This window comes from Rutilus rutilus (assembly GCF_951802725.1).
Source record: "Rutilus rutilus genome assembly, chromosome: 12".
NCBI lineage: Eukaryota > Metazoa > Chordata > Actinopteri > Cypriniformes > Leuciscidae > Rutilus > Rutilus rutilus.
This window is the reverse complement of record NC_140217.1, coordinates 10,178,666-10,206,287: the sequence shown is the minus strand read 5'-3', so window position 1 is coordinate 10,206,287 and position 27,622 is coordinate 10,178,666. Positions and strand designations below refer to the sequence as shown.

Sequence of the window (27,622 nt, the reverse complement as noted above, 5' to 3'; positions counted from 1 at the left end):
TCAATTTGGATAAATTAGCGTTTTCATCTGGCCGTGATGAAATATATATTTGAGTGTCATCAGCCTAACAATGGAAACTAATTCCATGTTTCCTTATAATATTTCCAAGTGGCATCATATATACTGAGAATAACAGAGGGCCTAACACAGATCCCTGCGGCACTCCATAGTTTACTGGAGTTATGATCGATTTTTCTCCATTTAAACTGACAAAATGGTAGCGGTCAGATAAGTATGATCTGAACCAGCTTAATGCTTGTCCTTGAACACCAGTATAATTTTGTAGTCGATCTAAGAGTATTGTGTGATCTATAGTATCGAACGCAGCACTAAGATCAAATAAAACTAATATTGAGATACAGCCTTGGTCAGAAGCTAAAAGCAAATCATTTGTGATTTTAACGAGCGCAGTTTCAGTGCTATGGTGCGGCCTGAAACCAGACTGAAACTTCTCATAGATATCATTTTCTTGCAAGAAAGAGCCCAGTTGAGCGGACACCACTTTTTCTAATATTTTAGACATAAATGGAAGATTTGAAATGGGTCTATAATTTGCTAGGTTATTATGATCTAATTGTGGTTTCTTAATGAGTGGTTTTATAACTGCCAGTTTAAATGTTCTTGGAACATGACCTAAAGATAAAGACGAGTTAATAATATTAAGGAGAGGCTCTTCCACTACAGGTAACACTTCTTTCAGTAGTTTAGTTGGTATTGTAACCTTAACCAATTAAATTAGCTGCAGGGCGGGATTTCCGCTTAATTGGTTTGAGCCCATTGGGATTTTTATTTATTTATTTTTTTTTATAGAAAGATTAAAAATACTTTTAATAATACTTTTAATGATTAATAATATTTAAACGGGATGAAACCGGGATAGCAAGGTAAAATACGGGAGAATCCCGGGAAAAACGGTTGACAGGTATGGTTATGATGAAATGCATTCGTTAGTGTGTGCTGAAATCGACGATGACGAGATCATCAGTGCGACCTTTCATGCCAAGATCTAAATAATGCTATAATCAACACTTTTCATGATTAGTTAACCTTGAGAGCTGTAATAGTAAAAATATGCTAAAAGTTTTCGAGAGGGTCCACATATAATATACTTAACTATTTCATATGCAAAGATGTTAGCTAATCACAACAGTGGGCGTTTACACGTTTACAGACACGCCCCTTAAAGCAGAGCCTTCAAATCAGAGGACTATAGGAAAATGCTGTTTATTTCTAAATTATGACCATTTTTGATGTAAAAATCATATAGTGACATTATAAGTGCACCCCAGGAAACATAAAACAAAACAAAAACAATGCAGTTCACGACACCTTTAAAATAAAAAAAACACTCTGTATGAATATGTATTGCATAACATGAGAATATAACAAATTTACTGTGTACTGAATGCAAAATATTATGCATGTGTTGTCCAAAAAAAATAAACATTATGAGGACATTATTTAAATAAATAAAAAAAGATCCAAAATGTCGTGTATTAAAAGTCAATTAAAAAACAGCTTATAAATTCACTATAAAATCACACATTAACTAGAGATGAATGATAATTTATTGACATGGGCTATAATTAAGCCCGTTATACACTGTTGCCCTGGACAACAGATGGTATGCCAACAATTTGACCAGTGAATTGCAATAGACCAGTCAAAATCAAATATTCATGTAGGAACAAGAATATAATAGCCTAATATTAACCAATGACTCATTTAGATTTTGAAAAAGAGTTGCAACCTCTTTATATTTAGATTGCATTAAATTGTGAATTGAGCTAGTAAATTTGAATTTATTATGAGCCTTGTAATGGGATGAGACTTACAAAATTGGCTTGTACTGGTTGGAAATGAGGGAACATTTATTTGCAACCCATGATTGGCTGCCATCATGCCAAACTGGTGGTCCTCACGGAAGTCACTAAATGAGAAACGGTGTCTCTGACTCCCTCTGCTGCCGTCATTAGCATTTCCTTCTGTAGAAAGACAGACCCTGATGGAGAGAAAACAAAAAAATAGCACAAACACATTTATATTTACTACTTAATCTCTTCTGCTCACCAAGGCTCCATTTATTTAATCAAAAAAATACTGCGGAAATAGTATTATTCTATTTGAATATATATATTAAAATATTTTTATTCCTATGATGAAAAGCTGAATTTTTAACATCATTACACCAGTCTTCATGAAATCATGCTAATATGCTGATTTGGTGCTCAAGAAACATTTATTATTATTATCAATGTTGAAACCAGTTCATAGAAACGTCAAGCGTTTATTTGCATTATTGAATCAATTAATTAAAACATTTATAACATAGAAATCTTTTGTAACATTATAAATGCCTTCACTGTCACTTTGTCACACTTTGTCACATTAATGCATCCTTGATGAATGAAAGTATTAATTTCTCTCTTTTCTTTTTTTAAATCTTACCGCAAATGTTTTAATGATCTCATTGTTTCGACAAAAATGGTAAGCAGCAAAAACTGTTTTCAACATTGATAATAATAATTTAAAAATATTTCTTGAGCAGCAAATCAGTATGTTAGATGATTTCTGAAGGATCATGTGACACTGAAGACTGGATAATTGATACTAAATATATATATATTTACTTATTTGTGCAATTATTAATAATGGTTCTTATTATCAACGTTGAAAACAGGGTTTGCTGCTAAATATTTTTATGGAAACTTTGATACATTTTCTTCAGGATTCTTTGATGAATAGAAAGTTCAAAACAACAGCATTTATTTGAAATAGAAATATTATAAATGTCTTTACTGTCACTAGAATCAATGTAGTGCACCCTTGCTTAATAAAAGTATTAATTTATATATTTTTTAAAGATTTTTTTCTTACCCCAAAATGTTAAATGGCAGTGTATCATGTTAACATATTAAGCAGCACAACAGTTTTGACAATAATTAATGTTTCTTGAGCACAAAACCAGCATATTCGAATAATTTCTGTAGGATCATAGGACAACAAAGCTACAAAGTTGCAAGCATAATAAAAATGACTGCACAAACCTGTGGTTGTATATAGAGAAAGCTCATTTCTAAGTTGCTGTACAAGCTCACAAAGTTCCTCCTCGTCGTCCATCTGTGAGTCGTCTGAGCCTGAATGCTCTTCCAGTGCTAAATCAGACATGGACTGATGGAATAAAAAAAGATCCTGTCTTTCAAGCAGAACCTCCTCCTGTTCCTCCTGTAGCCCCTCCTCCTCAAATTCCTCTTGCTGCCTCAAAGCTGTCTGGACGTCCTGGTTCAAAACACTATCTGTGTCATCCAGATTCGTAGAGATGTCTTCTGATACCTCATAAAGAGTCTCCTCCTCCGCTTCTATTCCTCCTTCTCTCCCCTTCTCAATCTCCTCTTCTCCACTGGAGCTGTCATGAGGTTTTAAACAGCCTGGTTGTGTCCAGTCGTTCTCACTAATGCTGTCATCATGTTCTGGTCGAAGGTCTGAATGGGAATGAAAGTCAATTCTGGGCTCATCTCTGTCCCTACGACTCAACACCTGTGACAACGACAACAAACAACAATTAAAGAACTTGTTTTACATTCATGTTTTACATAAATGAATAAAAATATTGCCCCCTACTAAAGTCCATTTGGATTGCACAGTTTTAACATAAACTAAATGTGATATTTGTCAGTCATACATAAATGAAACAGGTAAGGTTTCTGCACTCAAAAAGCCATGCCATAGTTTGTTATTAACCATTTGCCTCTATTTAATTTAATTTAAATCATAAAATCGTATTGTCAAATGCATTTATATATATATATATATATTATATTAGAATAAGCATTAATCTGTTCATTGTGAAAACAACTCAATTTATTCAGTTAAAAAGTATGAGCATGGTTAAAATATGGCAGGCTGTTAAATAAGCAATATTCAATGTAAAAATGTATGAGATTAAAACATTGGAATTATTGCTGATAAATATATAAACAGGTTATTGTGTATTTAAAACACATTCAGTTTTTAGAAATCCCACCTGTGTCTTATCTGTTTCATTTATGACTAACAAATATGCATCACATTAAAGTCAGCAAGAAATGGAAGATGTGTTAATATTTTCTTCCCTATCGTGAGGTATATCCAAGTGAAACTGCTTCTTGAACAAGAAAAAAATGTAGGCTGGGACATGATTTTGTCCATCGGGCATTGATTTGATCACTGTCATTGGCTATTAGACTGTTAAAAAAGAAAATTGCTGCCTTGAATTTTTAAGTACAATCAACTTGGATGTCAAATTACATTAAACTGACTTAAAAAATGAGTTGAATCTTGTATAACTTATAAAAAAAAGTAGAAAATTGCTTAACTTATTTTGACGAGTTAAGCAATGCAAAAACATGTTGTCAAAACGTATTGATCATATAATTTTTTCTACAGTGTATTGGAATCTTATTTGATATTGATATTATATTGATTTCATGGTGACTTTCAAGTTTATTAGTTCATGTTAAAACTCTGTAATTCAAATGGATGGAAATTTTATTTGCAATTCAAATACATATATCTTATATTTAGGCCTAAATGCCCTCCTTATGCCGCTTCTCACATGTCTGACTCTGTCCAGTTCGTCTTCCAGATGCTGATTATTTTGGTTGAGCGTCTCCATCATGGTCTTCAGCTCAGTGCATTTGTCCTCCAGTGAATCATGCTCTGACTGGGCTGCAACTCTCCACACCTGAAACTCTTTCTCCAGGAGCCTGAACACAAAAATGCAGTTATTTAAAATGAACATACACACGTTCAAACATATGCACATATGGCACACAAGACTGTCTTGTCTTTTCTATACTCAAAGATTTACTTTGAAAAAAGGCTCACCATTTATCTCTCTGCAGATCCCTCATGGCCTTCTGGGTAACGCTGAGGTCTTTTTGGAGATCGGTTGTTTCTCTCTATAACATCATAAACATAAATAAAATATTCACAGGGTGATCATTTAGCATTATGATGATCTCCAGAGTGCAACAAGCATTTTCTCCCATTCATTTTTTCTTAAATTAGACCATTTCTTCCCTATTGTAATGGATGAGTGAAACAGCTTCTAGAACGAGAAAAAAAAAATGTAGGGCAGGATTTGATTTTGTCGTTTACTATTGGTGTGTAACTATTACTATTGGTGTTCACTCGCATGACTATAAATTGTGTGCACAAGCAGTAAGTTGCTGGCTGCAGTTCACTTAATGGCCACCAGTGTCTCTAATAACAAGGCTTTCTGAATTCTACATAATACCCCTTTAAAGATTAAAGGGATAGATTACCCAGAAATTCTTTCATTAATTACTCACCCTCATGTCATTCCAAACCCGTAAGACTTTCGTTCAACTTCGGAACACAAATGAAGATATTTTGGATGATATCTGAGAACTTTCTATCCCTCCAAAGACAGCTACGCAACTAGCACTTTGACGCTTCAAAAAGTTTATAAAGAAATCGTAAAAGTAATCCATATGAATTGAGAGGTTTAGTCCAGATTTTTCTAAAGAGCCACGATAAATTTATATAATGAACAGATTGAATTTAGGCTTTAATTCACATGTAAACATTGATCAGTGAATATGTTGTTCATGTTGTTGTTGTTTCAAGATCTTGACTTAAGTGGTTTCTTCTTGCTTTTTCTCAGTCTGCTGGTAACAAAGACTATTTCAAAGTGATAAATACAGTATTGGTCTGCTATGCAAAAAAGAAAAACAAAAAGCTCACAGGAAAAAGCATACACTAACTACAACATAATCAGTTTTTAATATTTTGTTGGTTCTCTCTTGTTTTTGCTTGTGTTCATAATTTCTTTGTACTTGTCAACACCATTTATTTAAAGGAACACACTGACTTTTTGGGACTTTATCTTATTCACCGTATCCCCCAGAGTTAGATAAGTCCATACATACCCTTCTCATCTCCGTGCGTGCTGTAACTCTGTCTGACGGACCCACCGCTAGCCTAGCTTAGCACAAAGACTGGAGGTAAACGGCTCCAGCTAGCATACTGCTCCCAATAAGTGACAAAATAACACCAACATTTTCCTATTTACATGTTGTGATTTGTATAGTCACAGCGTATACAAATAACAAGGTCACATGAGACACAGCCATCTTCTAACCGTATACAGGCACTATATTCTCAGAAGGCGAAGCACTGCTACTTGGGCGGAGTGATTTGCTCCTGTGACTATACAAATCATGTATATGGCTCTTATGGCAGAGTGGCCCGACGGAAGCCTCTCCTCAGTGCAAGACACATGAAAGCACACCTGAAGGACTCCAAGATGGTGATAAATAAGATTCTCTTGTCTGATGAGACCAAGATAGAACTTTTTGGCCTTAATTCTAAGCGGTATGTGTGGAGAAAACCAGGCACTGCTCATCACCTGTCCAATACAGTCTCAACAGTGAAGCATGGTGGTGGTGGCAGCATCATGCTGTGGGGGTGTTTTTCAGCTACAGGGACAGGACGACTGGTTGCAATCGAGGGAAAGATGAATGCGGCCAAGTACAGGGATATCCTGGACGAAAACCTTCTCCAGAGTGCTCTGGACCTCAGACTGGGCCGAAGGTTCACCTTCCAACAAGACAATGACCCTAAGCACACAGCTAAAATAACGAAGGAGTGGCTTCACAACAACTCCGTGACTGTTCTTGAATGGCCCAGCCAGAGCCCTGACTTAAACCCAATTGAGCATCTCTGGAGAGACCTGAAAATGGCTGTCCACCAACGTTTACCATCCAACCTGACAGAACTGGAGAGGATCTGCAAGGAGGAATGGCAGAGGATACCCAAATCCAGGTGTGAAAAACTTGTTGCATCTTTCCCAAAAAGACTCATGGCTGTATTAGATCAAATGGGTGCTTCTACTAAATACTGAGCAAAGGGTCTGAATACTTAGGACCATGTGATATTTCAGTTTTTCTTTTTTAATAAATGTGCAAAAATGTCAACAATTCTGTGTTTTTCTGTCAATATGGGGTGCTGTGTGTACAATAATGAAGAAAAAAAAAGAACTTAAATGATTTTAGCAAATGGCTGCAATATAACAAAGACTGAAAAATTTAAGGGGGTCTGAATACTTTCCGTACCCACTGTAAGCTAAAGTCCTAAAAAGTTAGCGTGTTACTTTAAATAAATGGTGGTCAATTTTCCTAGGCCAGAAATCCCTTTTGGCCACCAGTGAATACAACTTTTGTTGAAATCACAAGAAAAAAAGACTTTATAAAAGCCTAAATATTTTATTTATATATTGTGTATTTTTGCAATGCTTTATTGGAATGGGAGGTCTCTCTATTGTGAAACATTGCAGGTAAGTTACCTGAGGAACCTCTATCTCTTCCGTCTGCAGGGCTTTAGACTCGACTGTAACCGCAGCAGGGCTGGCAGTCAGATTTATTTCAGGAGCATTATGCATGTCTGGATCTTCCACAAACTGCAGCACTGGAGAGGAGGCACTGCAGACACACAAACACATGTGTAACAGGTATAGAAAGTATTCTACACGTTTAATATACAGAATTACACAAAAAAGTTCAAATGTATACCTGTAGTGACTGTCTGTATATGTGTGCATCTTCCCCTTTAATTTTCTTAATTTCCGTCTTTGCACCTCCTCTTATCTTTCAGCATTGTGTTTGCATGCATGGGAGAGGTGGGTTTCTAATAAGCTCTGATTAATCTAATTTATTTTTTTCCTTAAAAATCACTTTACTTAAATTCTTCTTCTAAATCATATTTATGAGATTATTTACTGTAAGAAATTGTAGTCTGCCTCGACCCAGATTCCACTCCTAAATATATTTTAGAATGAGCTCATCCCCAAAATGGCTTAATTATCATACAGATTAAGGCAGTCAAGTTATATTGTTTCTTGACCATTTGGGTTGATCACATCCTGAGCAAATGATAGTCAATTGTGGAATGGGACTGGGTGTGGGACACACAGAACCTTCTCAGACAATGGGGCATCTCAACTTACATTAAGAGTTGTAACAGGATAAAAGGTTTAAGATTTGGATGTTCTGGGTTCATTCTGACGCCGGTGAACCCAAGGTGCTTTGTGAACCTTGCCACTGCTATGCTCTGTAATAAACGTCATTTTTGAGATCTTCGACGTCCACATCATTTTTTCTTACATTACCATATATGTTTGTATATTTTCATGTTTCTGCTTTAAGTTTGATTAATTTGCTGTCATCTGTGAATTTGAAGCACGTGCTAATTGCAGTGCACTTGAAATTCATTTTACAGAAATGTTGAGGGCGAAGACAAACATTGTATAAGACTGTTTTATCTCTTTATCAGAGAGTAAACTAAGAGTTGAACCAGTTGTCGTCCGTCTGTTTATTCAATCCAGAGAAAACACACATCGCAGACAACAACCAGTTAAATATTCTGTTAAACATGTATTATTCACAGTTTAAAGGTTTGATTTATTTCCAACACAAAAAACACACACACACACAATGTGTACCTGGACCCTGTTCTCAGGGCTCTCTTCCTCTCTGCTTCTCTCCGGGTGTGTCGAGGCACCAAAGCGTGTCGAGCGCTGGAGGCCAGTGATGCTATTGACTCCTTCCAGGATGGCTGAACAAACCATAACACACATTATATAAGGCATAATTAAAAGAGTATGTGTGTTATATATACTATATTCTGTTCAATACTGATATAATTGATAAATGCCTACATTTTAAAATTCTAAAATATTTTGTCTAAATAAATGAAAAATAAAACAATAAAAACTAAAATCAATTATTTTAATTACTCAGCAAATTAAGGCATTAAACTGACATCCCTAGTTAATAGATGCACAGTATGTAAAACATTATATGCTTGGTAGTACACCTGAGTGCAATATTCCAGTACAGGATGGGATGGCTTGTGTTTCCGGGTGCGTCTCTCAGTCAGAAAGCAGCTTTGGCAGAGGTGTACATTCAGGCATTTCAGACAGCGATACCTATGAGAAGAGACGGTCGTACCAGGTCACTATCCATTTCATCTAGACAGCACGCATGTCAGCCCCAATACAAACATTCCAGTATCATTTTAGTATAATTATTAATATTTAAAAATTTTATTTTATTTGTTTGTAAAAAAGAAATTACTTTTACTTTTATTTTTATATTTTCAGTTTAAATTCTTGTAAATTTTTTGGTAATTTTGCTATGTGTTTTTGTCATTTTGTTAGTATTACTATTTAGGTTTCATTTATTTTGTTTCAATTTTTTGTTTTAGTAAAAGAACCCTGAAACATAAAAATTACAACCAGAGCTGTGGGCCAGTAAACCAGTTTCAAACCTTGCAAGGATGTATAGCAATAATATTTTTTTTAAAACCCACCTGAGGCCAGTGATAGGAAAGGCTTTACAGACATGGCAGCGGACTCTGTGTTGTACAGCCTCACTCACTGAAATCCTGTAGAGAGTGGACAGCCATAACAGCAGGCGGGGTTCTGACTGTAGCCAGCTAATAAAATGCTCTTCACTCACATCTGCTCTGATTACCTGAGAGAGAGAAAATCCCTAAATTTCAGGATTTTAGGCTGTTTACATGTGTGTGAGTGACAAACACTGTAGCTGGTAGAGATTAGTGGTTAAAAATCTGGGCTAGCAACTGAGAGCTACCTTCAAATACCTACAAGGGAAAATGTGTGGCCTACTGTATGTTGCTTTGAATGTAAAAAAATCTCCTCAACAGGGATTTTTAAACTTTTTGATGCCACAGCTTTGCAAATATGATGGTCCTCTTGTGAGGGACCACCTTTCTAAAATAAAGGCATTATATATTTGCATGTATATATTCTATACACAGTCAAACCAAAATTATATATATATTGTGTGTGTGTGTGTGTGTGTGTGTGTGTGTGTGTGTGTGTGTGTGTGTGTGTGTGTGTGTGTGTGTGTGTGTGTGTGTGTGTGTGTGTGTGTGTGTGTGTGTGTGTTAGGAGAATGTACAATACCCCTTTGAAGCAGGAGGACACTGCAGTTTCAGCATGGCCAAACACATGGTTTTCTTGAACCACTGCTGGAACCTTAACCAGACGTTTTCATTTAGAAATGTGTTGTATTTGTTAGAAGTGGCTCTTATTAATTGGATCAAACTGTTGCTTTTCTCACCTGGCTGAGGTCTTCCAGCAGGACTCTGAGTGCACTTCGACTGATAGAGCCCCTGTTGCTCTCCTGATTCCCACTGTAGCTCTCAGCCAGTCGGAACAGAGCTACAGAGACACAAGCACAGACCCTGAACACTTAAAGGGATACTCCACTTTAAAATGAAAATTCTGTCATCATATACTCACCCTCATGTTGTTTCAAACCTGTATGAATTTCTTTCTTCTGGTGAACAGAAAGGAAGATATTTAGAAGAATGTCAGTAACCAGACAGTTTCTGGTCTCATTGACTTCCATAGTAGGAAAAAAATATACTATGGAAGTCAATGAGACCAGAAACTGTCTGGTTACTGATATTCTTCTAAATATCTTCCTTTCTGTTCAGCAGAAGAAAGAAATTCATAAAGGACTGAAACAACATGAGGGTGAGTATATGATGACATAATTTTCATTTTAAAGTGGAGTATCCCTTTAACTAAGATCGTAAACAGCATTAACACATTCTGAAAGCTAGACAGAATCGGAATAAGCGATAAAAATCAAGTGAATGTAGATCAGACCCTTCTGTTTAGCTGAGAGAGAGTCTCCACAGAGGGCGATCAGCGCGGCCTCCACAGACCTGAGCAGAATAACCCCGGTTTGCTCTCTAAAAGAAAGCAAGATGAAATCACACATGCATAAACACAAAAATAGACTATATAATGTTGAATCAGTAGTCACCCCTCACCTGTCAAACAGTTTAAAGAGAAGCCTGGTGGTTTGATCTGTGGCTTCAGGTACTGCCTGACCAGGAAGTTCATGTGAAATGCTCTGGAATAGCTCTTCTAGAAGCTGCTGTACATCTTCTTGAGCAAGACTAATCATTGATTCCCCAGCACATAAAGTATTTAAAACTGGGCGCAAATCCTGCAGTGACACCAGGTGCACTGGAGTTTGAAAAAGAGAGTCACTAATGAGATATATTAAGTTTGCGAGATTATATAATGTTATATAAAAGCATCCTGCTGCATTCACAAAAAAAGTTAAACACAGAAAAACTTACTCTGACATAGTTTTTGTAATGAGCGAAGCTTTAGAGCAGCTCGATACACTGCAGGACGAACCTCATTCAGACCTTTTGTGGGAGAAATACATGAATATTTATTTTTTTAAGAAATTGATGGGATTTTGATCAATAAATGTACTTGTACCAATATACACAAAAGAGGATACCCACAGAGAAAGAGGTTTCATTGTAAATGCGCACAATATCCTATAATAATTCATTAATAAATACATAGGCTACATTATTATTTACAGATCCTGTTCAGCATTTTTTATTATTCTTAATACACCTTAAACAGACCTTTTCTGCCATTTTCATCCTGAATTAATGTAAACAGGGACCAATAAACTTACCTATGCTATCCACATCCATAACAGTTCTCTGTTCAATAAAACCCTGGTTATGGAGACAAAAAGAATAAAATATCAATGACCATCTACACCATATTCCTTTTATTTTCAACTACATTGTTTTCTTTGTGAGAATTTTTTTAAATTAATAGATTAACCTAGCATGGAAAGTAGCCTAGGCTAACTAGGTTTCAGCAAAAAAAGTAACCAGTGCCCCACAAAAACTAATACAAAATAAAACTAGGCTACTCATACTACAAAATTTAGCTTGACTTCTTGAGGCTGACTATCAATATTTTCCTAAAGGTTAGTTAAAGGGTAGTACATTTTTATTGATAATTCACATAGATCTACCCAACAGAAGACTAGGCAACCCAGAATATCTGGCAACCCCACACTAATTCATCCTTGCGCGCCTTGCCGCCTTTGAGTTCTGCGAGGGAAAGACTCATCTGACAAGAAGGTCGGTGTTTTATATAACAAATACCTTCAAGCATCTATGCTAATAGCTTTTATTGCAAATTAGATCGATCGATGTTTGCGTTTTGTACGTTTTGTAATAATGTGATGTAAGTAGTGCAAATAAATAGCTGAAGCTACAGTAGGCTATTAGCCTACCTCGTTGCAATAAAGGGAAAATGAAAGCAAAACAAATAGGAAGTAGGCTAAATTTATTTTATTCGGTAGCCTACGTCAGATAATCTTAAACCGAACGAACGATTTAATATTAAAGTTATAAACACGTTATTATAGCAATTGTCAAATAAGTATTATATTTAGCATATCTATATCGAACTATAGATGAATCTATTTAAAACATAAGTGAACTTACTGCTCACCTGAACGCTGTAAGTTGTAACATGAAATTGTTTCCTTGTGACCATCAAGTCCTTTTAAACTTGCATGCACAAGCTGCCACTTGCCTGGTTTGTGTTACTTATTGTTAATAATGTATGTACAGAGGTTTTATTTCACTTTGTCCATGTCAGTGCTATTGGCCATTATTAGGTTATTGACTCTTTGCAACTTCGTATTATTGTATAACATGTTTCTTTGCTTTGAAGTGAATTTGAACAATATTTTACTGTCCTGAAGATGCTCTGACATAAACTAACATCTATGTTCTTCTTCTCTCCAGTTCATCAGTATTGATTTTGAAAAATGGACAAAAAATACCTTCAGAGAATTCGCAAAGATAAAGTCTTCCTCATAGACACTTTATCTGTAGAGGCCGAATTCATCTTGCAGCATGTGCATCAGGCTAGACTTATTACTGATCGTGAATACATGAACCTCAAAGACATCTCTGAAAGACAGAAGAGAGTCATCAACCTACTTGACAAACTCATTGGAAAGGGGGAGGAAACTTGTCGCAATTTCATAGACCTTTTAACTAAGGGTGACATTTTGGAAAGTTTTCCAACGTTAAAGGATCATGCCATTTTTGATTCTCCAGTACAGGTAACGTCAATATTTAATGATCATATATTCAAATGAATGTAAATTAAAGTATGTTCTGTACCACTGATGTGTGTATATGTGCTTTCATTTCAGGTCTCTCAATACAAAATAGAACGAATTCCACGCGGTACCTGCGTAATCATCAACAATGTGAATTTTACGACCATGAAAGAAAGAAGCGGATCAGATGAGGACCAAAGTTTGTCTTTTAAACATTTTTGCATTGTATTTAGGTATTTAGCATTAGATATTTTGGTAACACTTTATTTTACAGTGTCCTTGTTACACGTTACATGTAGTTACTATAGTACTACTAAGTATGATTACATGCAACTAACCATATACCAAACCTTTATCGTAACCCTATAAGTATCTGGTTTTAATTAATATTACTCAGTACTTAAATGTATATAATTACACTGTAACAAGGACATCTTAAAAATAAAGTGTAACCACTATTTTAAGTTATACCATGGTGGTCTGTCTAAATACTTGATTCTGATTGGCTGAAAGGTGTGTAGTAAAACAGTTTAATGCGCTGCTAGTTCCAGTCAGTTTAATCATTGTTCTATATTAATGTGATACCTTTATTGCTGTTTTTAAAGTATTGATGCTGCAAAAATCAATTACAGCTTTAAATTGTCAATGCCAGGAAAATACCATGGTATAAGCAGGATTATCTACACTTATTGTGTAAAGGAAACTATAAGAAAATAATTCGGGAAAGAAAATAGTTGATTTGTTTTAATAATTATAAATATTTATAGACTTATACATTTATAAAAATATATATATTTTCATTAAATTATAATATTTATTTGTCAATTTTTATAAATATTATTTCTTTATAATTTTTTATATCGATGAATGTATGGAGTTGCTTATTTTCTCTCTTTTCGACCCCAGAGTCTCTTGCCAAAGTTTTCCGCTGGCTGGGGTTTGAGGTGGTGGTGCACAGAAATAAAACTGCAGCTGAAATGAAGAAACTCCTCACAGACCTGGGGACGACAGTAGATGGAGACTGCTTTGTATGCTGTGTCCTCTCCCATGGCGAAAAAGAAGGAGTCTATGGATGTGATGGTGGTGTTGTTTCTGTAGATGAAATACGGGAGCCTTTCACTGGCAATTACTGCGGAAACCTAGCCGGCAAGCCCAAACTGTTTTTTATACAGGCATGTCGTGGGAAAAAAAATCAACTTCGTGTGAAAGTCCAAGCGGATGCTCCAGAAGGCGGAGAATCAGAGATGGAGGTGGATGGTGATGATTTTGATATCACAATCCCAGCTGACACGGATTTCCTCATTGCCAGGTCAACCACTGACGGTCACCTTTCTTATAGACAGTCAGAAGTGGGCTCCTGGTTTATTCAGTCACTTTGCCGAAACCTAGAGAAACATTGTCCACTGTAAGTTTGTAACAAAGATTCCATGCAGCAGTTTTATGTTCATTATGAACATTTGACTATACAAAGTATATAAAATGATAAAGGAAAGTTAAATGTACTGAAATCGATAACATGTACAAAATCAGAACTAGATGTACTATCAACATTTTTTAAAAATGATTTATTGATTTTTTTGTCCCCAGGGGTACCGACATCCAGACGATCCTGCTTAGTGTGAATAATGAGGTTAGCCGTGAGGGGATCAATTCCAAACAAATGCCTGTCCATGAAGTCGCCATGAGGAAGAAACTGATCCTGCAGCCAGTGAACCACTGAAAGCTCCTATGTCGTGCCAAGATGGCTCAATATGTCTTTTTTATATTTTATCTTAATATAGGATCATTTATAAGGGAATCTCAAAAAATATATATACAGTATGTTTACTTTACTCTTCCATGTTCTTAAAGGACTTCTTTTTTTTTTTTTAAATCAGGGCTAAAACTGTTTACTTAAAGGGAATCAATTTGAGCCATTTGAGATCTTTTTTTTATTTTTATAAACAGTGGTTAATTATTGTATTTTTGCAGATACGTTTTACACATTTCTTGATACAAAATGTTATACTTTTCTATGTACACTTTCTGTACCCTATATAAATACACTCATTTAATTATTTTATAATAAATAATATTTCAATATGGTGTATTACTGCATGCAAAAATGGAATGCAATTTAATGTATACCTGCAATACACATTAAGTCTACACATAAATATGGCATCAGGTAGGATGACCAGAGTGGTATGTGTCAAATGTAGGGGTTTTATATTAGGTGTCTTTTTAATAACTATACCTACTTAAAAAAATCATTAGGTACAATTGTTAGGAAGAGTCAACAGTGTAATAATAAATTTAATTACAGAAATTAATTAAAGCTTTAATTACATTCTGATATTTTTTAAATATAAGTACAATGTAAAACCATTAATGTAAACAATAAGTGCATTGTATCAAATGATAGTACACACAGTAGTTGTAGTTTAATGTATCTTTATTTAAAATTTTCCCAGTATCAAATTTAAATGCAGATATCTCCAAACAAGATCTTCCAAGTCAAAGATCAGATTGAGATATCCATAATTAAATTGCAGATAGAGATTTGACTAGGAAGAATTCCAGTTCACTATATCTCTTAACTCTTTCCCTGCCATTTCATAGTTCCTAGAACTATTGGCAAAAGTACCTGGATGTTGGCGTGTTATACTTCAGAGTAGGGTCTACCAGCACTATAGGAACTATCCGTGACGGATATATAAATATATACAGTGGTTCTCCGATCGCCCAAATGTTTCACAGAAACAGTTATTAGCTATTGTTTACCACAGGTATTACATTTGATTTGTTACACAGCATATTTGACACATCTGTACAAGTGACGGGAATCATGAGTAATTTGAGACCAATTTGTTTTTCATTTTTTAATGACAAACTCGTGTTTACAGCACAGGGGTTTTCCAGACATGTGCATATTAACCAAACTGCAAATGTAAAAAGTCTTTAAAAAGTTTAAATACAAAACCCTGGTTAAATACTCAATGAAATGCACGACATTATCAAGTTAAAATGAAAATTCATCAACAAAGAAACATGCCATTGGGTAGGACCAATAGAAACAGTATACCGTATGTCAGATCACAAAGCACATTTCCACAGGCAGGGACAAAATTGACATGGTAATAATTCTGTAAATACACAATAATAGCTAAAACAGCAGTTTTTGTTGTATTCAATATCACTTTAAGGGATAAAATATGTCAGCAAAAATTGAGTTTGAATATATTCAAGCATTGGATGGAAAGTATTTATCACGGTTTTTTTTTTTTTTTTTTTTTTAAGCAGTTGTTTTAACTTACAATACATTTAACTGAAATTCCTAAACATCCATTCACACTGTTCTAATGGCATACAGCCGCAAGATGGAGCCACCGAAAGCAAGCCATTAGGAAACGCAGCATTTGCCGTTTGTTTATTCATTGTTTGCGGCAATGTCGATGTCAACGCAGTTCACGTGGGTCCCAGGTTGAAAAATACAGAAATCCGTATAAATACAGAATGTATTCAATCTCCAATTGATTTAACCTCTTAAGTTGTCTCAGAGCTGTTCTATGCCTCTGATTTGTCAGCTAGTTATTTAAATACAGCAGTGGAATTCTAAATCAGGTCAATTATTAACTAATGGTTATCAAACATTATGACTTAGTCTTCTATGGACCCAGCATGATAAGGAACTGGAGGGCTTTTTAAAAGGTAGTTATTTTATTCGATAAAGTTTTAAATATGGATATTTTTCTTCCACAAATGCATTTGCTTCATGGGAAGGACCAGTGTTTTGTTTAGAGTGTAGCGAACCTCAGGCATCTGCTTGGAACACTGAAAGGTTTGGGAGCTCACTGCTCTATTCACCCTTGTCAAAATTGAGTGCATATCCTTTTTCCTGTCAAAAAAAGAAAACGATACAAACAAGTTACATGAGTAGGTTGTGGACACATCAATACATAAATGCAATATAGCCACATGCACTCCAATCTTTTGATGGTGCTTTGAATGATCAGACCACAATGTGTTTCCAAGATGATAAACTCACCCAAAATGGATGTTAACACCAAATGCAAAAATGATCAAAATAAAGACCACAACTCACTGTGGACAGCCAATGTCAAGCTGCTTGCAGAGCTCCTGGATATAGATAGACCCGTCTTTAGTGTGGCGAAAGGACAGGTATTGCTCTACTGTGGCCATTCCGATTAGGAAATCAGCTTTTAAAGGAACACTGTGCAACGCAGGAATATAAGTATCCTCAAATGTTTCATCTTCTGTTATGCTCTCCTGTCCATCTGCCATCCACACACCTTCCTGGGCCTTATTACCTTGACAGGCCTGAATGAAGAAAAGCTTGGGCTTGCTGGCTAGTGTGCGGCATTCAGCAAAAGGCTGTGTGAGTTCACAAATCGGGACTTGTTTTCCATCTATTCCCAGAACAGAGCCTTTCTCTCCATGGGAGAGGATGCAGCAAGCAAAGGCATCCATCTGAGAGTGATCCCTCTCTGCAAACTCCTTTATCACATTTTGCATATCCAAGGCTCGCAAATCGGCCCGCACCTCAACTTCGAAAAACATGTTCTCAAACACTCTGGTAAGATTATCTAGGAGACAAAGTCAAATGTATAGTTAGGTCTTCGTCATAAAGCCATATTTGACATATTTAATAGTAGACTACCTTTTCAGTTCATGGTTACTTTAAAGTAGGGATCTGTATACAATATGCATACACTACATATGTATACAAATTTAGAAATGTGTATCCCTTAAACTCCCCAAAATACCTTTATCTTTGTCTGTCCCTTTCCGGTCTTTAAGTGACGGATCCTCAAAATTACAGTTGTTGATGATCAAACAATATCCACAAGGTCTTTTTGACATGGAATAAAATTCATTCTGCTTTGTCACTGTGAAAATAAGGACAGTTTAGGAGAAGGCTAGGCTTGGCATATATTCTAGTTTACTAACATAACACAGATTGTAAATGACTTACCTGCATGCTTCTTTTTAGGGTAATGGTCTGAAATATTGCCAGTGGTTTGAAGGCACTTTCTTTTAATCTTTTGAACACATTGGTTTTCTTTGGCTCCCTATATGGTAAAAATAAATAGCCTAAATAGAGCAATGCTACTAATAGCATAATAATATATTACAATGGTTCAGAAATATAATTTTCTCAAATAGCATGTATCTATAAAAAAAATAACAGGACATTTCTAGTCTTAATTAAATGAAAATCTTACTTTTGATTTACACCTTACAGCCTTCTTTCTTTGTGATTCATCTGATCCTTTGCCATTATTTTGCTCATTCTTGGTAGCCTGACTTATCTGAACATTGTTACTGACATGGCCAGTTTCATCCATCTGAGAGTAATAAAAAGAAAACCGTAATGTCAACATAATCATTAGATGTTTGTATATCAACAAATAATATAATATTATCCAATACACGGTTTTAAACCAAAACATGCAACATATACATACATATATATATATATATATATATATATATATATATATATATATATATATATATATATATATATATATATATATATATATATAATGAACTGTGGGCACTGCGCAGTGCCAGTGCGTAGAGTCAGTGAAGCAGGAAGTTTTTCGCGCGCTTTGTGCACAGATACAAAAATATAAACGTAAACATATGCATGAGTAAACAGTAAGTACTTACCTCCGTCAACTCGAAGAAAAGTGCTAGATTGGCTTATGAAACAATGCAGATCAGTCTAGTAGGATATATTTAGATTTTGCAGGTGTTTTGTGGACGGAGTGCGGAAAGAGGGATGGAAAGGGAGAGAAGTCAGTGAAGCAGGAAGTTTTTCGCGCGCTTTTGTGCACAGATACAAAAATATAAACGTAACTGTTAAACTGAGTAAACAGTAAGTACTGACCTCCGTCAACTTTTGCTAGATCGGCTTATGAAACAATGCAGATCAGTCTAGTAGGATTTTGAGGATCCGTTTGTGAACGGAGTGCGGAAAGAGCATGACAGTAAGATAAAGGGAAAGAGAGGGAGGAAGATAGAAAGGGAGAGGAAGAGAATCTCCGCCCTTCGAAGGAAAGTTAAATGGCCGCCATAAAGAATATCCTATCGGAGAGAGTTGCCGCATGAAGGCGGGAGGAGCTGCAAACGGAGACGTGAAGTCGACACAGTTCTGATTCCCGTGACGCTGCTGTGTTTGCAGACTTTACCACAGCTGAAGTGAAATAATTCAATATTTGTCAAATACACAGACGTTTCAGATACTTTTCTATTTAATACTTCATTGTAGTAACTGGTAGCCTACTGCTTAACACAGCGTCTGTTTGTACAAGAATAATGTTCAACATTTGCCTATACTTACTACATTTTATTTTGATAAACTTGATACAATATAACACAGCGACTACATGAAAAGAGATTTTACTGTTATAAAAACAGATTTATGAGCATTAGTGGAACTGAAGGTGTGAGTAACGTTAAACCAGAGTAGACCATAGCTGTGTAAGTAATACACCGAATTTACAGCGTACTTTTCGGTAATTATAGACAGTGTACCTATAAAGTACATGTAATTATAAGGGAATAATTTATAATATTTGGGGAATAAAGGGGTAACAACCAGGAAAAATACAAATAATATATGCAGTAAGTATTTTATAACTATGCATGGGCTAACTATTTTAATATTAAATGGTATGTATGACCTACTATGCTAAAAAAAAAAAAACGTGGTAAATTACAAATCATTACGAATCACCAAGTGGATTCTGCAAACTGTGGTGATTCAGGAGAGACCTCTGACATGGTTGTAAAGTGCGCTGGGTGTTCAGCAGTTCATATAGTAAATGTGCCTGCGCACACCATTCAGTCATTATCATACACCACGTACCTTTTTGGAATAATACATAGGTATTAAAATATATTTATAGGCCTAGGTATTTTTTTAACCATGGGCAGGCACGTGCACAGTGCACACACACATAGACATCAAAGGGGGCTTGGGCACCTGCCCTTTTTATTACTGGAGAGAAAGTGCCCTTTTTTCTGGAGTGCTTTTTTTCTATTTTTGAAAAATAATATATATTCCTGTTTGCGCACAGCTTCCCTATCAAACAAATATATTTATTGAAGAATAGTATATCTAAATATCAGGTCCGTCCAAGTGATCTGAGGGCGCGCGCGCATCCTGGTGTGTGACGTGTACGCAGACTGGAGCATAGATATATACACTAGATGTCGCCTTGTCTACGGCAGGTCATTGGAACGAATGTCTTTAAGGCGACATCTAGTGTATATGCACCAGTCTGCGTACACGTCACACACCAGGATGCGCGCGCGCCCTCAGATCACTTGGACGTGGCTGTGTATAAGAGCTAAAAACGATATAAATACTGTTTGTTTTCTCACACAAACCGCTCGTTTCGTGTCTTAGGCCATCAATGTGTACTTACGATGGGAAATTGTTTAATTTGGACGATGGGGAATTGTTTTAATTTGGACTCTGTGCATCCTCTTTGAGACGTGACCATCATTATATGACTGACAGACAAGAACGGTTTGACCTAAAAATATCAAAATTTAAACTACTGCGGAAAAAAAGACACCTACATCTTGGATGCCCTTGAGGTAAGCTAAAACATACCAACATTTAATTTCAAAGTGAACTATCACTAGTTGACGCCTAATTTGCATACAGAACGTCCCCAGTTAATGACTTACATCAAGAGTCTTTCCCCCTGAAATTTAGAAATCTAAATTGGTGAATTTAGAAGAAATCTACAGATGCAAACAGATGGAGGATACACTCTAAAAAATGTAGTAAATCTGAGTAACTGCATCTGGTACATTAATACATAAAACTGAGTAGAAATAAGTTAACATTAAAAATAATATTTATAAATTAACTTTTTATTTATGAGTAATTTAACTTTTTTTATTTCCTCTAAACCTTTATAAAATAGTATTCCATACAACACGAACCACATACATGACATTGGCTTTTATTGAAATTTTACTCAATTATTTTGGTAAGTTTAATTCAAACAATCAAGTAAGATTTTCAGAGATTTTAATAAAGTTAAATATTTCTGTAATATTTACTAAGCCACAGAATATTTTTTAGAGTGTAGTAGGTTTAAAACAAACTCCATCTAAATGTGGATTTTGAAGGTTTTATTTGATGATGATGATGATACAGTCCTCCCTCAAATGTGAAACTAAGTCCATGTCAGTCACCATCAGTTATTGTGTGTGTGTGTGTGTGTGTGTGTGTGTGTACATGCATAAACATCTACAGGGACATGGCCCCAGAAGGTTGCTGCTGTAAGGGAGGAAGGAGAGACAACCAGGGAATGGAAGTAACAGATTTTATTTTGAAGTAGAAGACCTTTTTTTTGTAATAATTTTATTAAATTGCTGTATTTTTGTATTTTGTCAATCATTTTTGCAGTGATTTTTTTCAGTAAAGTTAACAAAATAGCAGCAACAGCCCTCTTCAGTTTAGAGTGAATATTTGTGTTGATTTTAAAGTGTTATGTATTCTGATAACACCAAAACAATTAAAATGATGTAGTGCCTTGTGCAAAAATAAACAAATTATTAATAAAACACGCCCCTCTGCTTGATGCAGTTATTTAGGTTATTCTAAATATATACTTGAAACTAGTTGCATCTTTTGAAAATGAAACAATTGCGTGAGTTTGAGGAAGATAAAATTAATTAACTTTTTAAATACATTTTTTAAAAAGGAAGTCAGAGTTGCGTTAATATATATACACTTTTTTGTAAAAAAAAGAAAAAAAAAAAGAAAAACGTAATTATGAGAAGTGCCCTTTATTTCACTTGAGCCCCTGCCCCTCAAAATGTCTGTGCACGTCCCTGACCATGGGGCACATATTCTATCATTTCACAATGCATGATTGAGATTACTGAACAACAAAACTTGAATTTCAGGGGAATGAGTTTCTGCTATGGTTTTATTTAGAATTTTCAATATAGGCTACTTACCTTAAGAAAGAAAAAGAGGACAGGATTTTGTTGGGTCATCAAGCAAAATTAAAAATAGGCAAGGGCTACTATAGTGAAAACAAGGCAAGCAAAATTAGAACTATTTTCTGTAGTTACTGTTTAAGTCAAACTTGTTACCCCCTTGTTGCACGTATAGTTACAGAGTAAGTACAACATCTGCGGGCTGTAAATTAAAGTGACACTTGCTATCCCCTTGTTTCACGTAGTTACAGAGTAAGTACAACATCTGCAGGCCGTAAATTAAAGTGGCACTTGTTACCCCCTTGTTCCCTTGTTTCATGTAGTTACAGAGTAAGTGCAACATCTGCAGGCCGTAAATTAAAGTGGCACTTGTTACCCCCTTGTTTCACGTAGTTACAGAGTAAGTGCAACATCGGCGGGCCGTAAATTAAAGTGACACTTGTTACCCCCTTGTTTCACGTAGTTACAGAGTAAGTGCAACATCCGCGGGCCGTAAATTAAAGTGGCACTTGAGAAGTCCTTATAAGGGACATTGTTTCAAAATGATTAATGACTTTGACCTTTGACCTTTCGACAGGTTGAACTTCTGGTGACCTTATGATTGATGGGTTGAACTTCCGGAATGAGGTCATGGGATTAACCTTTGCCCTTCCTCCCTATCGATCATGTGATTTTGACAGTTGCTTTTGCCCTATTGACCTAGCTAGCCCTAAATCATAGTTTTGACATGTAGTTTTGACCTATTTTAACCTTTTTAGCCCTCGATCATGTAGTTTTGAAGTTGGTGTCAGGTTCGGTTATATGGGTTTCTGTCTGGTTATATGATGTCACAGACGCCTTCGGCATCGCGCCCCCTCCCACCCTTCACATCGCGCACTGTGAAACTGTGAAGTGTATGTCATACAAAAACATTCTATCCTTTATATTCTATCCTTTATATAATTTATATAATATAAATTATATAATCTAAAATAATTAAACTAAAGTTGAAAACATGCTGGTCTTTAAAACTATATAAATTATATAATATAAATGAAATGGTTATAAAATAATTTAACTAAGGTTTAAAACACACTGTTCTTTAAACGTGTATAAAATAAAAAGCTACTAAAACCAATTCTTTCAGTTTAGATAAACAAAAAGAATATAAAATCATCTTACATTATTTTAGAGAGAGTTGAAGAAGCTCTTAACACATCAATGTCCATACAATGTCCATACCATTGATGTCCACAAAAAATTGCAACGAGTCTCTCAACCAGAGGCCCCAGCTCGTGTGTGTCAAAGCAGGGGTAGGGGTGCGCGCGTGTCTGTGTGTGTGTGTGTGTCAAAAAGTAAAGGAGACGTGCGCGTGTCTGTGTGTGTGTGTGTAAAACATAAATCAGAGTGGTTCTCTCTCACACCAGCGTCTCTGACTCAGAGGGGTGTATTCAGTGATGAGATGAGACATGGTGAATGTTGTGTTAGGGCTAAAATGATTTCAAAGTTTAAATGATATCTTTTAAAAAAATATTTGTTTCATAACATATAGATGTCCATACATCCTATGAATGAGATTGCAGTTGTAATAGAAAAGACTGTTTTTTCCTGAATGCCTCTCCAGTGCACCCCAGGCCTGTGCACGCGCGCGTGTCTGTGTCCGTGTGTGCGTGTGTGCGTGTGTGCGTGTGCGTGTGTGTGCGTGTGTGTGTGTGTGTGTGTGTGTGTGTGTGTGTGTGTGTGCGCGCGCGACCCCCATATCTGACAGGAGCTGCTCCGCTCCTTCGCATTCCTGAGCACAGTGAAAGTGATAATAATGTTTTATATTTCACACAAATAATATAATATACAATAATATCTTGCTGAAAATCTACTGAAACCAATTGTTTTAGTTTAGATGAATAAATAAAATTCATCTCACATTTAGAGAGTTACGACTCTTGAACACGTGTTCAAGAAGCTGTTGAGAGCTATAAATCACAGAGTGGTTCTCTCTCACACCAGCGTTTGATAGTCTCTGACTCCTAGGGTTTATTCAGCGATCAGAATGAGACATTGTGTTAGGGCTAAATTTATTTCAAAGTTTAAATAATATCTTTATAAAATGTTTTTTAATTAAATTTAATACATTAAAAGTCGTAATAATGTTTTTAAATTCAATACATTATTAAAAGTCTTAATAAAAAAGTCTCTCAAACAGAGGACCCCGCTCGTGTCTGTCAGCAGGCCGACGGGGGCGCGCGTGTGTCTGTGTGTCTATGCGCGCGCCCTCTGCATTCTGACATCCCCTCCTTCGCATTCCAGAGGTAACAGTGAAACTGTGAAGTGTATCTCACACTAACTAAAGTTAAAAAACATTCTGTTCTTTATAAGTATATAAAAAATATCTGCTGAAACCAATTGTTTTAGATAAACAAAAATAATAAAATCCATCTTACATAAAACATTCTATTCTTTAAAAGTATATAAATTATATAATATAATACAAAATCACAGAGTGGTTCTCTCTCTCTCTCATTTAAAAGCATAACCTTAAAAGTTTACATTAGATATTTTAAAAGATTGATTAAATGAAATCTTTAAAGTTTCAATACATTCATATCTTCTATTTATCTTTTAGAAGACTTATGTATGATATCAATTATTTTGTTTAACGGTGACCTAAAGTATAATTGTTATTAAACAATGTCTGTTCAAAACTTTAGAGTGTTGAAAAACTGTACTTAGTCGTCTTACATCTCATTTATGTGAAAAAGATTCAATCAGCATTTTTTGTCCATGCGGGGGTTTCATTTTTATGGTGGGTGGTTTCCATAGCTATCCCGTACACTGTTAGACTTTTCCAGGGTTTTTTACAGTAACTTACTGGCAACACTGTTGCCAGTAAGTTACTGTAATTAAGAGTTACAGTACCAAACCGTATTTCAGTTTTACAGTATGGTACTGTAATTGTGTACTACAGTACATTAAGTACTACTGACATACAAATCAATTAGACACAGTTATCACAAAATACAATTTTTTTTATTTAAAACATTTCATATATATCACAAAATAAACAGTATGCCAATGCTGGAAATGATGTGTGAAATGTTTACACATTAATGGCCCTGGGTGAGTTTAGGGATAACGTTTTTTGTGTTAATTTTAACTCATTCATTGTGTTAATGATTTTAACAAAGTAAATATGTCAGAAAGGTTAGCACAAAGATGTGTAAACGTGTTAAATTAACACATTATGTGCTGTCCTTCACTGCACACATTGTTAAAAACATACATAAAATCAAAAACAAAACGTTAGCATTTGACAAAATGAATGTAGAGTCATTGGTTGTTTAGCTTATACAATTATTATAATGAAATATCAACCATTACATTCATAAAACTGCAGAATATAAATACATTTTTAAGCAGTCAAAAAGGAAATGTCCAACACAGGACAAAACACAGTTCTTTTCACAATACATGACACATAACCCCACCTTAAAAATAATTTCACTTATTTACAAAAATTTGTTGGATTCATGTGCACTAGTGGCCAAAAAAAGTATTTAATTGCCTTAATGTTTTTGAAAGAAGTCTCTTTGATGCTCAAGAAACATTTATTTTTATTTTCAATGTCTGACTGTCTACTCCTCCATCTTTTCTACAACATAGGAGTAAAAATCATCATCAAAATAATCTTTAAAAAGCCAACACAATTGGTTTTGTCCACCTTTGAATAAATGAACTGCTCCAAAGATTGGTTCCTGTTCAGAACTTGATTGACAACATCAGAATGTTCCCTGGTCTGTGTGCGTGTCCACAAACACAAATGTACTCAGTCCTTCAGAGGAGATCCCAGTTCCAACACTATATATATGACAGAGAGAGAGAGAGAGAGAGAGAGAGAGAAATATTAGTGTCAAATTATTTTTAACCTCCTTTTTTTTTTACAAAAACTTAAGAATATATATTTGTAAACAGCTTTTGTCAATAAATAGCATACAAAAGAACTAAATAAAATTATGCCAGATTAAATTTTAATACTTACAAATCCTAAATTCTCTCCAAAAATGCTGAGATCCATAGAGAGAAAGACTGAAATCGATGATTTTAGCCCATTTCAGCTTGTCTGCAGTGAAGGGGTTCCTGTTTGAGACAAATACAAAGTAAGACACATGCTGAGTGATGATCGTTTTCCTTCCTACAGTAGTTAACCCACCTGTGCGCTGATGTTAGGACCTTCCTGGTCAGGTGGGACTGCAATGGTAGAGAGTATTTTGCCTAATAAAATATCAAAATAATGCAAAAATATTAACTTAAGTTGTTTAGAATTCTAGATTTGGTATGAATGAATTAGTGAGAGTTTTACTGCAGTGGTTACCTGGATACATTTAATCTGGTGAGACTGAACAAAGACAATGGTCCATCTTCTGATTGGTTAATTTGCTGTGTAATAAATAAAAAGTTAGACATGATGCAGGTCACTTATTTGATATGAAGTTAGACAATTTTATAGAGATTTTATAAGATATTGTACCTAGTCTGCACCAGTGGCTCCAAAGCACTTTTCACATATTGCTAATCATTTCAGCAAACTTATCTCAAAATATATCACAAATGGCCTAACGTTACCTCCGGAATCTTGCTGAAAGTCACTGGCGCGAATTGGCGGTTTGTTGCAGTTGCCTTTAAACACATATAAAAATGGAAGTAAATGATACATTTCGTTTGCAAACAAATGCTAAAACTATAAAGGTTCTCATCAGTAGGCCAACATTATACAACCCAAACAGAATTTCACATTAGTTAATGTAGTGTTAATGTAAACTAAGCGTTGCTCGTTGGCATATTTTAACTCGACAATTCAATAATCTAATAAAGTCTGTAAAATGAAACGTTAGCGCAGTTTACCGTGGTAAAGTTCGTTACCGCCATGTTGACGACGAGTAACGTTATAACATAGGTTAAACTGGGCACAATCCTGTCAACACACACAGAATGTTTTTTACCTTGCTTGCTGGTCTCTCTCTCGGTGAAATGAATTCCGTCTCTTCCCCAGGCCAGACACGAACGGCGCGGTCCAACAAAAGACAGTCAGAACCCAGTGATATTACACTGGATGCTCCGCGCGACACGACAAATCCCAGACAGTGTATAGTTATGCGCCGCGGCCGTTATTTCTGACGTACGGTACTCCGAGTCCAAGCGCTCGCGCTATTTCTGACAAGGGAGGGACAAACAGGTTTGCATTTTGTATTAATGGTCCGGTCGCTTCAATGTGTCCAATATATACAGCCTCTGGCTATTATAGCGTTGTAGACACGCGGTGTAAGGCAAAAATTAGGAAATAAAAAGCACGATGGAATGGTGCCAGCCAGAGAGGCTGTTACCTCAAATACAGTAGTATACTGCAAATTTAAAAAATACAGTAAGTCTCTGTATGTGGTGTTAGACAAATACAGTAGTATACAGCAAATTTAAAAAATACAGTAAGTCTCTGTATGTGGTGTTAGACGTCACAGAAAATTCCCATGATGCAATGGGAATCACAGTTATTTACTGTAAATAGAAATAGCAGTAGCCTATAATACTGGGGGATTTAGTAAATAACTGTAGAAATTACAGAAAAGTCTAACAGTGTACAGCTAAACATAGAAAACTACATTTTTTTTAAATTAAATAAA

General features: G+C 35.5%; 3 protein-coding genes and 1 long non-coding RNA gene across 6 annotated transcripts; 1 reads left to right on the top strand and 3 right to left on the bottom strand.

Moving 5' to 3' along the window:
* Positions 1 to 1,550: 1,550 nt before the first annotated feature.
* dytn (dystrotelin) lies at positions 1,551 to 11,621 on the bottom strand. The gene is made up of 14 exons (XM_084425440.1): positions 11,541 to 11,621; positions 11,185 to 11,256; positions 10,870 to 11,068; positions 10,703 to 10,788; positions 10,149 to 10,249; positions 9,992 to 10,063; positions 9,373 to 9,536; positions 8,878 to 8,989; positions 8,504 to 8,616; positions 7,349 to 7,484; positions 4,867 to 4,940; positions 4,595 to 4,745; positions 3,048 to 3,537; positions 1,551 to 2,002 (listed from the first exon to the last, which is right to left on the bottom strand). Exons 1-14 carry the CDS (start codon positions 11,557 to 11,559, stop codon positions 1,899 to 1,901), a joined length of 1,893 nt encoding a protein of 630 aa, XP_084281566.1. The 5' UTR covers positions 11,560 to 11,621; the 3' UTR covers positions 1,551 to 1,898.
* A 310-nt stretch (positions 11,622 to 11,931) lies between these two features.
* Positions 11,932 to 15,097, top strand: casp20 (caspase 20, apoptosis-related cysteine peptidase). Of its 2 annotated transcripts, none has more exons than XM_084427114.1 (5): positions 11,932 to 12,000; positions 12,676 to 12,998; positions 13,092 to 13,197; positions 13,905 to 14,403; positions 14,586 to 15,097. In XM_084427114.1, the coding sequence occupies exons 2-5, from the start codon at positions 12,699 to 12,701 to the stop codon at positions 14,716 to 14,718; spliced, it is 1,038 nt and encodes a 345-aa protein (XP_084283240.1). In that variant the 5' UTR covers positions 11,932 to 12,000; positions 12,676 to 12,698; the 3' UTR covers positions 14,719 to 15,097. The 2 variants fall into 2 exon arrangements, with proteins under 2 accessions (XP_084283240.1, XP_084283241.1); XM_084427115.1 differs by lacking the exon at positions 11,932 to 12,000 and adding an exon at positions 12,194 to 12,385.
* Positions 15,098 to 15,861: 764 nt separating this feature from the next.
* casp8l1 (caspase 8, apoptosis-related cysteine peptidase, like 1) lies at positions 15,862 to 19,098 on the bottom strand. 2 transcript variants are annotated; one of them, XM_084426697.1, is made up of 7 exons: positions 18,895 to 19,096; positions 18,675 to 18,729; positions 18,224 to 18,346; positions 17,974 to 18,070; positions 17,765 to 17,887; positions 17,083 to 17,584; positions 15,862 to 16,875 (listed from the first exon to the last, which is right to left on the bottom strand). In XM_084426697.1, exons 3-7 carry the CDS (start codon positions 18,344 to 18,346, stop codon positions 16,713 to 16,715), a joined length of 1,008 nt encoding a protein of 335 aa, XP_084282823.1. In that variant the 5' UTR covers positions 18,675 to 18,729; positions 18,895 to 19,096; the 3' UTR covers positions 15,862 to 16,712. The 2 variants fall into 2 exon arrangements, with proteins under 2 accessions (XP_084282823.1, XP_084282822.1); XM_084426696.1 differs by lacking the exon at positions 18,675 to 18,729 and having other exon boundaries at positions 18,895 to 19,098.
* Positions 19,099 to 25,031: 5,933 nt separating this feature from the next.
* Positions 25,032 to 27,371, bottom strand: LOC311300496. The gene is made up of 4 exons (XR_014629335.1): positions 26,320 to 27,371; positions 26,158 to 26,219; positions 25,987 to 26,084; positions 25,032 to 25,805 (listed from the first exon to the last, which is right to left on the bottom strand). It is a non-coding gene; the product is annotated as an uncharacterized lncRNA (long non-coding RNA).
* Between the last annotated feature and the right edge of the window lie 251 nt (positions 27,372 to 27,622).